General features: G+C 43.7%; 1 protein-coding gene across 1 annotated transcript in view; it reads right to left on the bottom strand.

Annotated features, from left to right (window-relative positions):
* adamtsl4 (ADAMTS-like 4) overlaps positions 1–12022 on the bottom strand; it is a 37175-nt gene extending 25153 nt beyond the window's left edge. Inside the window, exons 1-4 of the mRNA XM_039806780.1 lie at positions 11618–12022; positions 9987–10050; positions 5970–6580; positions 4026–4719 (exon numbers count right to left, since the gene is read on the bottom strand). Of these exons, the coding sequence (XP_039662714.1) occupies positions 4026–4719; positions 5970–6580; positions 9987–10050; positions 11618–11640 (1392 nt within the window). The 5' untranslated portion in view covers positions 11641–12022. The remainder of the gene's footprint in view (positions 1–4025; positions 4720–5969; positions 6581–9986; positions 10051–11617) is intronic.
* Positions 12023–12929: the final 907 nt, after the last annotated feature.

Raw genomic sequence — 12929 nt, 5'->3', positions numbered from 1 at the left:
CATTACTACGCCCCTTTCTGGTGGAAAACAATCCCACGTTCCTCATAGACGACAATAGCATAAACGACTTACTTTAAACAAACCGTTTTAAATGAATAACTATGCCGAAAAGTCTTCGATTTGTCCTCTTGCCATGTCCTAAAATAGATCCTGATAGATGGACTTTGGCTCCAGGCTATAAACCAGAACGGCATCGCCGAGGCTCCCTATGAGAGGGAAGAATCGCGAGATCCGGAGAGAAACAGGAAAATGCTGAAAAAGCTGTTGTGTAGCGGGTTAATCAAGACTTTCACACTGATATATGAGGCTCATAAGAAACGTGAATATTCTCAGTCAGTGTGGTAAATGATGCTGGTGACAAGTCTACTGATGGATAGCTAACGTTAGCTTTAGTGGGAGGCTGCTAACAGTTTAGCAGCATCAGACTGTCGTTTCCAACTAAATCTCAGTTTATAGATCGAACAGTTGGTTATTAATAACAGGCTCATTAATTACAGACTACCACCGTGTTGGGTCATTAATCTACTGATATGGGGGAAGACTGAGGGGACATGACGGCAATCAACCTTAGTTTATTAAGGTATCATGAATGCTCAGGTTCAGGCAAAGTCACACAATAAACATTAGACGTGTATAAAACCAAATCCACACACATTTGTCAAAAATTGTGATCCAAACACATGTCAAATTGCATTGACTTCTATGGGATCGCCTGTTTTCTATCTCCCATAAGGATGGCGCGGCCTTGACTTTTAGCGAAGTACCCGTATGTGCCGGTAGTACGTATTGGGGGAGGTGATAGAGGGAGTCTATCTGCTTGTGCAAGTGCTGCAGCCACTTGGCAAATGGCACTGGTCACACCTGCAGCACATCAGGTAATCAGGGGAAGGCATTAAGAGAGCCAGCCCAAGGCTGCATGGGAGAGAGGGAGGAACAAAGGACCAGAGAGGCAACACTGCAGGAGTTTGTTGTTCAGTAAGGATATTGGCTGGAAAAAGGACTGACCTCTCGCTCTGCTTTAAACCCTCCCAGCACAACACCACCTGAAGGCTAATAGACATCGGACGGGAAGAATCCTAAGTTAAAGTTTGTTCCACTACCCTTTTCCTGACCTAAGTTATTAAAAAACACTTTATGTTAAAGCCAACTGTCTCTGAGTTACCTATTTCATTGTGAATCTGGCTTTCAAGTCCCCTGGGTTGCTCATACACACACACACACACACACACACACACACACACACACACACACACACACACACACACACACACACACACACACACACACACACACTTTTCCACGTATCCCTCTCTTCCTCTGATACAAACTTCCTCTTGTCTTCCTGCAGAATCTTTTTCTCTCCATCATGCTCTATTTGTTGCTGCCTCCCTTTACTCCTCTGTACAGGACTGCCTAAGTTCTTTCTCACACACACCTAAACATTCATCCTCAGTCAACAGCCTTCATGTCTATTTCTTCTTTGCCTCACTCCCTCCTCACCTTTTCTCTGCCCTCGCCCTTTAGCTCAACCTCCCACATTAGCGTGCAGATTTTCTAAAAACAGTACTCTCTTTCACTACTACTTAACTGCGTCACTTCCTTTACTCTAACGCACACACACGCACACACACACACAAACACACACACACACACACACACACACACACACTCACACTCTCTCTCTCTTCCCCTTTTGGACTTCTCATTTCCTCTGTCCCTCTCTTGGTTCTCCACTTGCTTCTACGCAACAGTAAAAACACATGCATACACACAGCTAACCACACTTGTGATGGGCCTCAGGCACGGTGTGTTATGACCAACACACCTAATAGATAATAGGATGTGTCACACTAACTGGCTCACTCACACACACACATATATACATACATACATCTATAAAGTACATACACGCCTGGGCAAAGTCCTGCATTCATCAGCACTTAAACCTATCTTTAAATAATGAAAAGACATAAAAATGTGGATCCTGCAGGAGCAAACAAGGCTGAAGCAGAGGCTAATGTTGGGTAAATATGTAACCCAATGAGTCAGGCTGAGCCGTCACAGGACTGCTATTAGTGCTGCTGGCACACACAGGGCAACTATTCTGCCAGCTACTAAATCTGTTTTAACACGGGGACTATCACACACCGCCGGGCCGAGACAGAAAGGAAGAAAGAGAGGGAGATAAAAGAGGGCAAGAGAGCCTGCCAAATTATCTAAAGAGAAAAAAATCAAAGGGTCCACAAGTGCCAACCTGACCCCAAATTCAAGTGAGTACTTCCCCTCAATAAGAGCCAGTTGTGAAGATAACTTGAGAGAGTGAAAATGCATAAGTGTGTGTGTGTGTGTGTGTGTGTGTGTGTGTGTGTGTGTGTGTGTGTGTGTGTGTGTGTGTGTGTGTGTTCGTGTTGTATTTATATTAAATCTCATCATCTCCTCCTACACTCTCACTTAAGTCAGACCTGCTACAAGTGATCTGCTGGAATAAATAACCCCGTCACATGTACTCAAGTATTTCTGTCCCTGTGATGCAATCTAAAAAGATACGAAGGATCAGTCCCTTCTGTGTATTTCATTCTGTCACATGGTTGCTCGATTTTCATAAAACTCGAACATGAATGATACTTTCTCAGCACTGCATTGTTAAATAGCACTCTGATAAGATATTTCACATCATATTGTTTTTTAGTTTTTATCCTGTATCTAGGTCTTGTTATAGTTTAAAATGTTTTGATTGAATTACCAATACAAGTTTCGGTCCTGATACCAAAACAATACTTTATTTGATACTTAAGTATATTAACAAAAACAGGGTAAACGCAGCTCTACAAGGACTATGTCTACATGAAATACAGTGTAAAATTTGCATAATTACAAATTGTATCAGAAACTATCTGACCACAAAGGACTGCAGTTGACAATTTGCCAATTGATTGACTGATGTTTGAAAAATGACAAAGATGGTGGAAGGTTGTGTGAAAGCCTACTGTTAATTTGAAGCAGCCATTTCAAAAAGGTGAAAAACGTGCATGCTCGCCAAGTGTAATACTGATGAGCTGATGCAGCTGATTAAGATTAACATATGTGAAATGCGTCATACGTGTTAATGCCAGGAGAGGTGACACCTAAAAATGTCTAGCGTCCTGGTTTTTATGCTTTAAATGAGTCCATCGTACCAAGAAATAAAGAATATTAACAACATATCAACTAAATTACACTGTGGATATGATCTCTAGGAGAAACACCTGATCACTAAAAACTCTTCATCCACGATATTCACTCTCAATCTTACATTTAATTGAGTGAAATCAAGCGTGGCATTCCTGTCTCAGTGAAACCTGAGTTACTGCGGGATCGACTTCAGAGTCTCACCTGTGTGTCGAGGATGAGTTGGCCCATCTGAAGCGACTGGCCTGTCTGGGTCTCTGTGCTTTTTGGCAGCACATACGCACACTTTGCTATTGATCATTCTTGCACTGAGCCGTACTGAGAGGTATGGAGCGGGTCCCAACCCCAATCATCAGTGCAGGCCCCGAGTCAGACAGGACATTGCATCAATACACACACATACATATACACACATTTACACGCTGGTTCTGGCACGTATTTATACTCACACGTATGTGCAACCAGTCGCAAAGAAACTTGTATAAATTTACAACGGAGGTGTGTATTCTGGTTGCGACCCAGATTACACACGCGCCTTGGAGCAGCGGAGGCAGTAGCAGTCAGTTTCCATCCGAGTGCTCATACACACCCAGCTAGTGTTGGAGCTAAGGAATGATCTATCTATCAAATACACAGTGCTGACCTTCAACTCCTCAGTTTACACCCGCCTAACTGTTCCCTTCAACACACGGCATGCATATAAATCAAGCATGACTGCAGGCTGAATAAAGCAGAGTTGAGCAGGGGACATACACACAGAGGAGCTGCTATGAAAGTAAAATACTGAGATTGTTAAAAGGGTGTGAAGCCAGTGAATTAAGTGGAATATTTAAGTGGTTTCTGGGGGAAGATCTTACCTGTGAGAAGCACCTACGATACTCCTTCTCCGGCCCAGAGCATCTGTGGACCTGAGGAACTCCTCTTCCTCCATCCCTGCCTGATTCCACACCCAGGTGCGGGATGGTGGGGTGCTGTAGTGGGTAGATGTCGCTGGCTGGTGGGGCGTGTGGGATGAAGCCTGGGTGGACCTCCCTGTCTCTGTGCATGGGGCTGGAGCGGTGGAGAGGTGAGGAAAAAGGTGAAGTGAGGGCAGGGGAGTTTGGCCGGGAGAGAGGATGGATGGGAGGAGACGGTGCAGTGAGGGAGTGCCAGTCAAACCGGTGGCGGTTGGGCTGAGGCGAGGAGCGTGAGAAGGAGTGCGAGGATTGGGCTTGCTGTCTTGCCCTCCCGTGCTCAGTATCAGTTTGTGGGGGTCGGTCAACGTGGCGGGGTGGGTTGCCAGTTGCGGTGGCTGTCATGGGAAACTCCTCAGCAGCAGGTGTCTCAGTGCTCTCCTCCTCCTCACGCCTCCCTGCCTCCATGTCTTCTCCATCACTCCCCGTCTTCTCTTCCTCTTTCCTTTCATTCTCTGCTTCATCTTCATCGAGTCCAGGTGATGTTTCAGCGTCAGTGCCGTTAACAGTGTGCCGAGCCTGCCGGTTGGGACGATGCAGAGGCAGAGAGAACGGGACCCTGCCATACCCAAACTGACCTGGACGGATGGCGGAAGACCTGTGAGTCAAAAAGAAAGACACAAAAAAAATATAATAAAGAAACAGGAAGTATTTATAGAGAAAGATTTACAGATGGACAGAAAGAGCAAGAGGCAGCGACAGAGATAAAGAAAACAGAAAGACAGGATACGTTTTAGATGTGCACTATAATCACAACGGACATTGAGCCAGCAGGCTGTAGTGAGCGGGCAAAGTAATGCAGTGCCTGTTGGTATGACAAAAGCCAGAAGTAATGATGTAATAACACAGCAAATACCAGTTATGGGCATAACTCCAACTCCCAACACTCAAGACATCATAACAAACCTCTCTAATGCCTAAACAATGTCAGCACTTAAACTAATGGCACCTAAATGAATCCTGAACATGTGCATCAAATGGTACTCTGAAGAATCTTTTATTTCGGTGACGTCTTTGTTGAGAAATCATCGCTGAGTTCCCAGAGATCACAGAGGTTTGAAGCCATGTCATTGGAACTCTGTTTTTTTTTTTTTACCAGTGAGGCAAAACTGAGGCACTGAAAAACTACTGAAAAAGATCAACTCAGGGTGCTCGCTCAAGAAACTAACTGGAAATTGATTGAATCAGTGTTTCTGTATTGTTCTTTGACCTTTAAAAAAGACTTTTGAAAATATAAGAAAATGTTGAAAATTATTGTTTTTCAAGTACGACTGATACTGGATTTTAAAGCTGATTCCAACATTCAAAACATCTGTTTATGATATATTGGCCAGTAAATTTAATGAATCAAGAATTGTGACCAAAACATACTGAGTGGGATAGCCTAGAAATCTAGACGCACCCTAGCGGCAGCAAATTTAATTTGCAGCCAGGGGGGGTCTAGGCACTCTCCGTTGGCTTGCGAGCTGGAAAAACCAAACTCTGGTCAGGCCAATCACATCGTGTATAGAGTCGGTGGGCGGGCTTATGGCTGCTGCTGCTGGGAACTGTGGTCTTCTGGAAGACTTGGAGTTCAGCTTTTCTTTGAGAAAAGAACAAAGAACGGCACAGAAGTCAGTAGCTTCTCTTTTACGTGCTATCCTATTACGTGCTGAGGGAATTTGAAAGACAACCGTTTATCCCGCCCCTCGGATTGAGACCTGTCAATGGTGAGTTCCCAGACCCAACATCCTGATGTGGGTCTGGCTTGTCAGGCTATGAGTGGGACATTTTACAGTTGAAAAATTAACTTATATCTCTGAGAAGCTTGGCTCTAATTAATTAGTTTGCTTGTCCAGTCTCACTTACCTCCTCGCAGGCAAACCCTCCCGATTGGGGGAGATCGACCTTCTGCTCCCGCCTCCTGCAGCCCTCGCTGCTAATGGATTGGTCGGCCTCCTGATCGTGCGTGCTGGCTGGTTGTAGCTGTGTGAAGGAGCGCTGTAGGGCGATCGGTAAATGGACACATGTTCTTGATTGTTTGGGGAGGCTCCTGGCTGGTAAAAAGGAGGGTTTGGATTGGCCTGTCCCGGGACAGGAGCTCGTCCTCCTCCGTCTTCTCCCCTCACGTTGGTATTCCGATACAGAGACAAACCTTGGTTGTGATTGGTGGAAATCGACGGGGACTGTTGATAAGGCTGGTGTTGCCCGGGGTAACGAGGAGGGTAGTAGGGGCGTACAGGTGAGATGACAGGACCTCCGATGCCCCCGGGCAAATAACCTGCCCAGTTAGGTGGAGAGTGGGAGAGGGGAGGGGTTTGGGGAGGTGGAGGAGGAGGAGGAGGAGGTAAACACTTCCTGGTCCTTTGTGAGACGCCCGCACCACAGGTCTGAGAGCAGTCAGACCACTCCTCCCAGACAGACCACACCCCCTCCACAGGCTCCGCCTCAAACACCTGTCTGGACCGTCTGCCTACCACCTGGCGCGCGCACACACACACACACACACACACACACACACACACACACACACACACACACACACACACACACACACACACACACACACAGATTACACATCTATTACAACTTTACCCTTTTAATCCAAGTTTCCCAACCACTGAGCCGCCAAAAGTATCAGGCCAAAAGGAAACTATATGACTCAAAACAAGCATGATAATAATTCTTAGAGTTCAAGGTGAGGCCTTTAAACGTCTTGTTTTGTTTAACCAGATATTTGATTTATGACTGATATATATTGATTACCAAAATAGTTGCTTGATTACTTTTCTGTCACTTGAATAATCGATACAATAAGAAAATATTTACATGTGAGAAACTGGAACTAGTGATTTTTTTGTCATTTTTGCCTAAGATATTACTTATATGATTCTCAAAATAGTCAGATATCAAATAATAATTTCAGCTCTGTATAATAATTCTATAAGCTAATATAGGCTGTTTTTGTGGTAATTGCCTTGAATCTTTCTGTGCTACATTTTTCCTCATCACTCCAAACACTACTTTTAACAAAAGCTCATCTGTTCGTGAGGTAACTGATCCATCATCACCACATTCAGCAGGACAAGAAATCTGTGTGAGGCCACTACCTTTACCTCTTTACATTTATCTTATTTAAAAAAAACGTTTTTCATTCCACTTCTTAGAGAAAACGTTGACAAAGTTCTCGGTTTTGAAACATTTGATTCAAAAGCCAGTTTTCAGTATGTTTAGTACAATTTTAAAACGTTAGGGCTGAATGAAAACTTTATGGAAATAAATAGGTCAGTTGAAAAAAAGTTTTGCTGGTTAAATAAGTGGAAGTGACTATATACAGTATACTACAACTGACCTGTAACCTTAACCCTGCTTTAAAAACTACAAGCCTTGGCAAAATTTTAGAGAAGTATTTAACATAGCAAAAATGCTGCCATTGCAAAATCAGAAATCTCTGGAGGGACTTATTTCTTCACTGAGTCCACTGCAGAGCTGCAGTCTCGTGAGTTTCCTTCCTCTGTGGCCAAAATATAAATCCTGAGCTTTTGACTCAGTCACCTGCCAGCAGCTTATGAGCAGATGGATAAATTCATTGGAGTTGGTATCATAGTAATGCACTGCAGAAAAAGATCAAGAATTGGGGCCGATCTGGCTGTGCATGTGTGTTTGTATATATATATATATGTGTGTGTGTGTGTGTGTCTTGTGTGTGTGTGGCTGCCAGGTCAGGCTTTGATGTCCTCATCTGTGGCTGCAGATACATGTTTCTCCTCTCATTTTATAACTGAAGCGTTGGCCTGGTTGGCAGAGCAGCAAACATGAGAGCTGAACAAAAGTTTCCATTCAGAAAGAAGCAAAACATAAATCTGCGCTCCACTTCTCCCCTCTCTCTATCTCTCTTTGAGTGTGTATATTTGTGTGAACATGGGCAGAAATATGCAAGTAAACATACTGTACAAACAGTTTGTGGTTTTGTGGAGAGAGGGGACAGGTGTAAGAGGCATACTTGTGTGTTTGTGTTTCTATGCATCCGCGCATGTGTGTTCCGATGCTGTATTATCCAGATTCTAAGAGTTCCTGTCTCTGTCTGAGGTAAAATGGCAGGAGGCTGGGAGAAAAGGAAGGAGAAAGGGGTGAGAGATTGGGGAGGGGGGGGGGGGCTAAAAATGGTGGTGTGTGTGTGTGTGTGTGTGTTTTTGGAGGGGAGGTGTGTTCTGTTGTAATGAGTGACATCAAACACACAGCTGCCACATAACTGGAAACATTAATGAGCTCCGTGCAGTGACCCTGCAGCAGCCACCGCTGACCTCTGCAGCTACTGGTTAAACTCCTGCGACACTGTACTGCCAGGCCTGAACCAGACAGGAGTGATGCTGTGAGTTCAGCCTCTCCTGTTATTACACTTTTTTAAACAAATTATCTTACTACTGTGGGCCCTCCTCAGCTGTGAGCCCTTTTAAAAGGATCAGTTCACTTGTTTTAAATTCTGTCTTACAACAATCCCTACATGCCCATATGTACACTGAACTCTGTCAATTTTGTAATTACTAGGGAATTACTAGAATTGTTGGGACTTATAAACTTATAAATTATAGAGTGTGGTCTAGACCTACTCTATCTGTAAAGTGTCTCGAGATAACTCTTGTTATGATTTGATACTATAAATACAATTGAATTGAATTGAATTGAATTATTCCTCCTCTCCATACAGGCAGGGAAGAATCCAGTTCTTAACCTGTTTCCAGTGGAAGAGATGGTTGTTCTTCTTCTTTCATTTAGTATTAAGAACAACTTTGTTGTCAGAAAGGCATGCTTTGGCTTCAAGAGGGTGAACATGCAACACTTTACTTAGAACAATTGCGTAAACAAGATGAATATGAAAAAAAGTAAAGTAAGTAGAGTACAACGGAGAACAGAGTGTACAACAGATGCCAGCTAAACTGAAGCATTACGTTTTTGTTTATAGGTTGAGGAACATCTTAAACCTGCAGCAACAGATATTTGCGTTTGTGGTGAGAGTGAACGAAAACAGTAAAGTTGTGGCCGGACAGCTGAACAATGAGCTGAAACTCACAATAAAGCTCTGTAATGCCGAGGGGAGATGCAGATTCCGATCACAAGTCACAGAAGCTTCTTCACTACGAGCAACTCCATTCACATTGTTTTCACATTGTCATTTGATACATTGTTATTATAAAAATAGCAAATATAGCTGCTTGAAGCTAAATAAACTATTTAAAAACCTAAATAGATTATGAAAAGATGTTGTTATCTATAACACGAATTTGTCCCAAAGTTTAGTGGAAGCTGATACGAGGCTTCAGGAGTCTGAGTTAGTCAAATCAAGTGGCTATCTTCCAAAGTTATAGACTTTTTAGTACGTGGAGGGATGCTAACACAAAGAGGGAATTTAATACTAAAAAGACTGACTGGATTTGACTGCTCTGACTAATGAAGCCTCACATTAGCTTTGGCTGAACATGCATTTCTGCAAAGACTGAAGACTATGGATTTTTTCTCTCCCATCTCTTCCATTGGTGTTAGAAAGGGAGCACCTTGGTAGCCAAATGGTTACAGTGCATGCCACATAACTGCAACGGTCTGCAGCCGGGAACCTTTGTTGCATGTCATATGTCTAGCTCTCTTCCCCGTTTCCAGTCTGCCTCTTCACTGTCCAATAAAGGTGAAAATACCCCCCAAAAAAAGTATCTTAAAAGGAAAAAGAAAGGGATCTCTTTGCAGCCAGTATGAACAATTGCAGTGATGTTCATATGGGCAAGTCAAGATTGTTTTAAGACATGAAATAATGTGAAACAACCTTTTAATTGTCACCTCCCCATTGTGATTCTGTTGTCTGTGCATCTCACTCATAATGAGCTAATGACTTACCTTCTTCTTGGCTGCCTTGGTCACGGAGGTCGAGACCACCACAAAGCCCCACAGCACATAGAGCCTGGAGGGATGAAGAACACAGGGTGAAAGATGTGGCAGATATACAGGATTTTAAACACCAACAGGTTGAATAGGGTCTTTTGTAAAGGACATAATTGTTCCATGACCTAAACGTGAAATTGGTAGATGCCGTGTGAACTCACAGAGACGTTATTGTTCTCTGCCCAATGGTCATCAGCTTTCTTGAACATTTTCCACCAAATGTACATTTAGTTTAAAAACAGCATTAAACGTATTGAGTGAACACCCTATCATATGTTCCAGTGACCTAAGTGTACTTCAGCAACCAATTATGCCACTTTCCTTCCCACTACAGGTGGCGTGATGGCTCCGGCGGGGGTGAACACAAGTTTCTTTTTCCCTTCTGGGTTCACAGGCAAACATCTCAATCAATCTGGGGAAGCCTGAGAGGCGCTAACAAACTAATGGGTTTAAACAGCAAGTATGTTTTCCCTCCACATGCCTCTCTCTGGGACTGTACACACCCTGAGGATGTGGCTTTAACACACACACACACACACACACACATACAGCAACCACACTCAATCAGTCACAACATCCAAAATCATCTTTTACTGTGAGGTACTTTTATTTAAGATCTGATGTTCAAAGGAGGGGGTTTATGGTGTGGGATGGTGTTGAACGTGGCCTTTAATTTTGGGTTAGTGTCCTTAAATTTGACATTAAAACTACTTTAGGAAGCATGAGCCACTACAGCAGTGTAAAAGCTTTTTTTTCTATAGGCTATTCCTTCTAATTTTGAGTCTTTGAAACCTTATTTTCCCTTTTAAGGTGAAAAGTTTCAGAAATTGTAGTCTAAAGAAAAACGGAAGTTGATCTGTTCATACTTGTGGTTCATCACAAGAATCTCCATAAAACTGTCGAGACAAGTGCATTGGAAACAAGTGGAATGCCATCTCTTCATCTGCCAAGAAAATAGCCCGAACATGATACTAAACGACTTGCTAAGATGGACCATTCAGCGCTCACCACGAGAACCAAACCATCACCACAAACACCAGTCCGCAGGCCGCATGTAGTCAGAGTAATTGGTCCCTTCTTCCCAGTGTGGTGCACCGCCGTGGTCTCTGGAAGCTTCCCGACACCAGGCTACATAACTACCCCGAAAAACACAGACAAAGGTCCCGCACAGTCCGACACAACAGAGCCGCTCAGGCCGAAGTAACGACCCCCTACCCGGACCCACGTTTCCCTGGCCGCTACAGTGGCACATTGTAGAATAAACTCAGAGCTGCGGGGACATAGGGAAAGAGAGAGAGAGATGCAACAGGGGGGAAAACTCACAAAAATTCGCCTTTAGGGGAAAGACTCTAACCTAAACCCAGATGTCTTCGCGTATATTCCTATCATATATCCTGCACAGCGCCCAGTGCGCAACAAGAAGGCATCGTGCGTAAAAGCCAAAACTTCGCCACAAAAAAAAAACTTTTTAAATGTAGGCTATTCCACGCTCAACGTAAACACCGTGCTCGCTCAAAGGAGGATGCAAACCCCCCACATGTGGTGATGTGTACAATCAGATGAGGCAGCAGGTTGTAACGTTTTACCTGAATAGTAAACCGAGCCGCATGCTCCTCCAAGAATCTCCCACAACAGTTCTCACTCCGCGACTAATCACCGCTATTGATTATCAGTCCAGGTTTAGTGGTCGGTTAGAGGTCCGTTCCGGTCCGTGCAGTCCTGAAAGAAATTCTGATGAAGTCCTGTGAGAGCTTCTTCAGCTCTCTCTCACTCTCTCTGTCCCCTTCCTCCTGTCACAGTCACTCTCAGTGATTTTAGGAGAGTGGGAAGGATTCCGTTTTTTTTCTTTCAGCCCGTTCACTCGACAACTTTTTTTGGGTCCTTATTATAAACTGGTGTGACGCCTGGCAGCCAGGGGGCCAGGGGGGAGAGAGAAGGGGGAGACAGGAGACACAAAATGGACAGATTACACAACTCCCTCTCTCTCTTTCACACGCATAAACCCTACACTCCCACTCTCTCTCGCTCTCTCTCTCTCTCTCTCTCTCTCTCTCACACACACACACACATACACACACATACACACACACATACACACACACACACACACACACACACACACACTTCTATGGGCCCTGACTAAGCTATAACAACTTTCAGAGCCGCTTTCTTAGTTGCACAATCCAACATAAGAATGCTACATTGTACTAGGTCTCAGTGATCAGTAGTAATGATCTACTCAATGTCGGAAACAGCCCTGAGCTGGCAGCATCTGCAGCAGGGAAGTACAAAGCTTTACAGGCCTACTATTGTGCCAAAACACAGCAATTGTTCAATAACAAAGTGGAAAATGAGTTTTATATTTTGTAGATGAAATATGGCTGTTGACTCACTGTCAGCATGTAGTTGATGTGCAAAATATATTTTTAAATGATATAAACATGGCTGTGTTGTCTCATAACTGTTTAATCACATAAGCACTCAAAAACAGACATACTTCCCCAGATAAGTGAACCCAAGAGACATGCCACTTCTGAGCGGGTTTGTGTGTGTATGTGTGTGTGTGTGTGTGTGTGTGTGTGTGTGTGTATGTGTGTGTGTGTTTGTCTGTGTGTCTCTGTGTGTGTATGGGCTGTGAACTGTTCTTGGTTGCAGTCTGAAGCAGATGTGAAAACTGCCTGATGCCAACTTTTTTATACGATATTTATTTGGTTTTGATTAATGGCCCTTCCCAGTCAGTCAGGGCAGTTCTCTAAAAGAGACCATGCCAACCAATCAGCCATTAGGGGACAGTGGAGGAAGGGAAGAGTGAGACCCATTTTCTTCTCTATTGTACAAACTATGATGATTTAAGAGTGTCAGACAATAAAAAAAGTAGTTGTTTAATTTTGATGTGTT

Source organism: Perca fluviatilis, chromosome 7 (genome assembly GCF_010015445.1).
Source record: "Perca fluviatilis chromosome 7, GENO_Pfluv_1.0, whole genome shotgun sequence".
Lineage (NCBI taxonomy): Eukaryota > Metazoa > Chordata > Actinopteri > Perciformes > Percidae > Perca > Perca fluviatilis.
The sequence above is the reverse complement of the archived record's forward strand: the minus strand, read 5'-3'. Positions and strand labels throughout refer to the sequence as shown.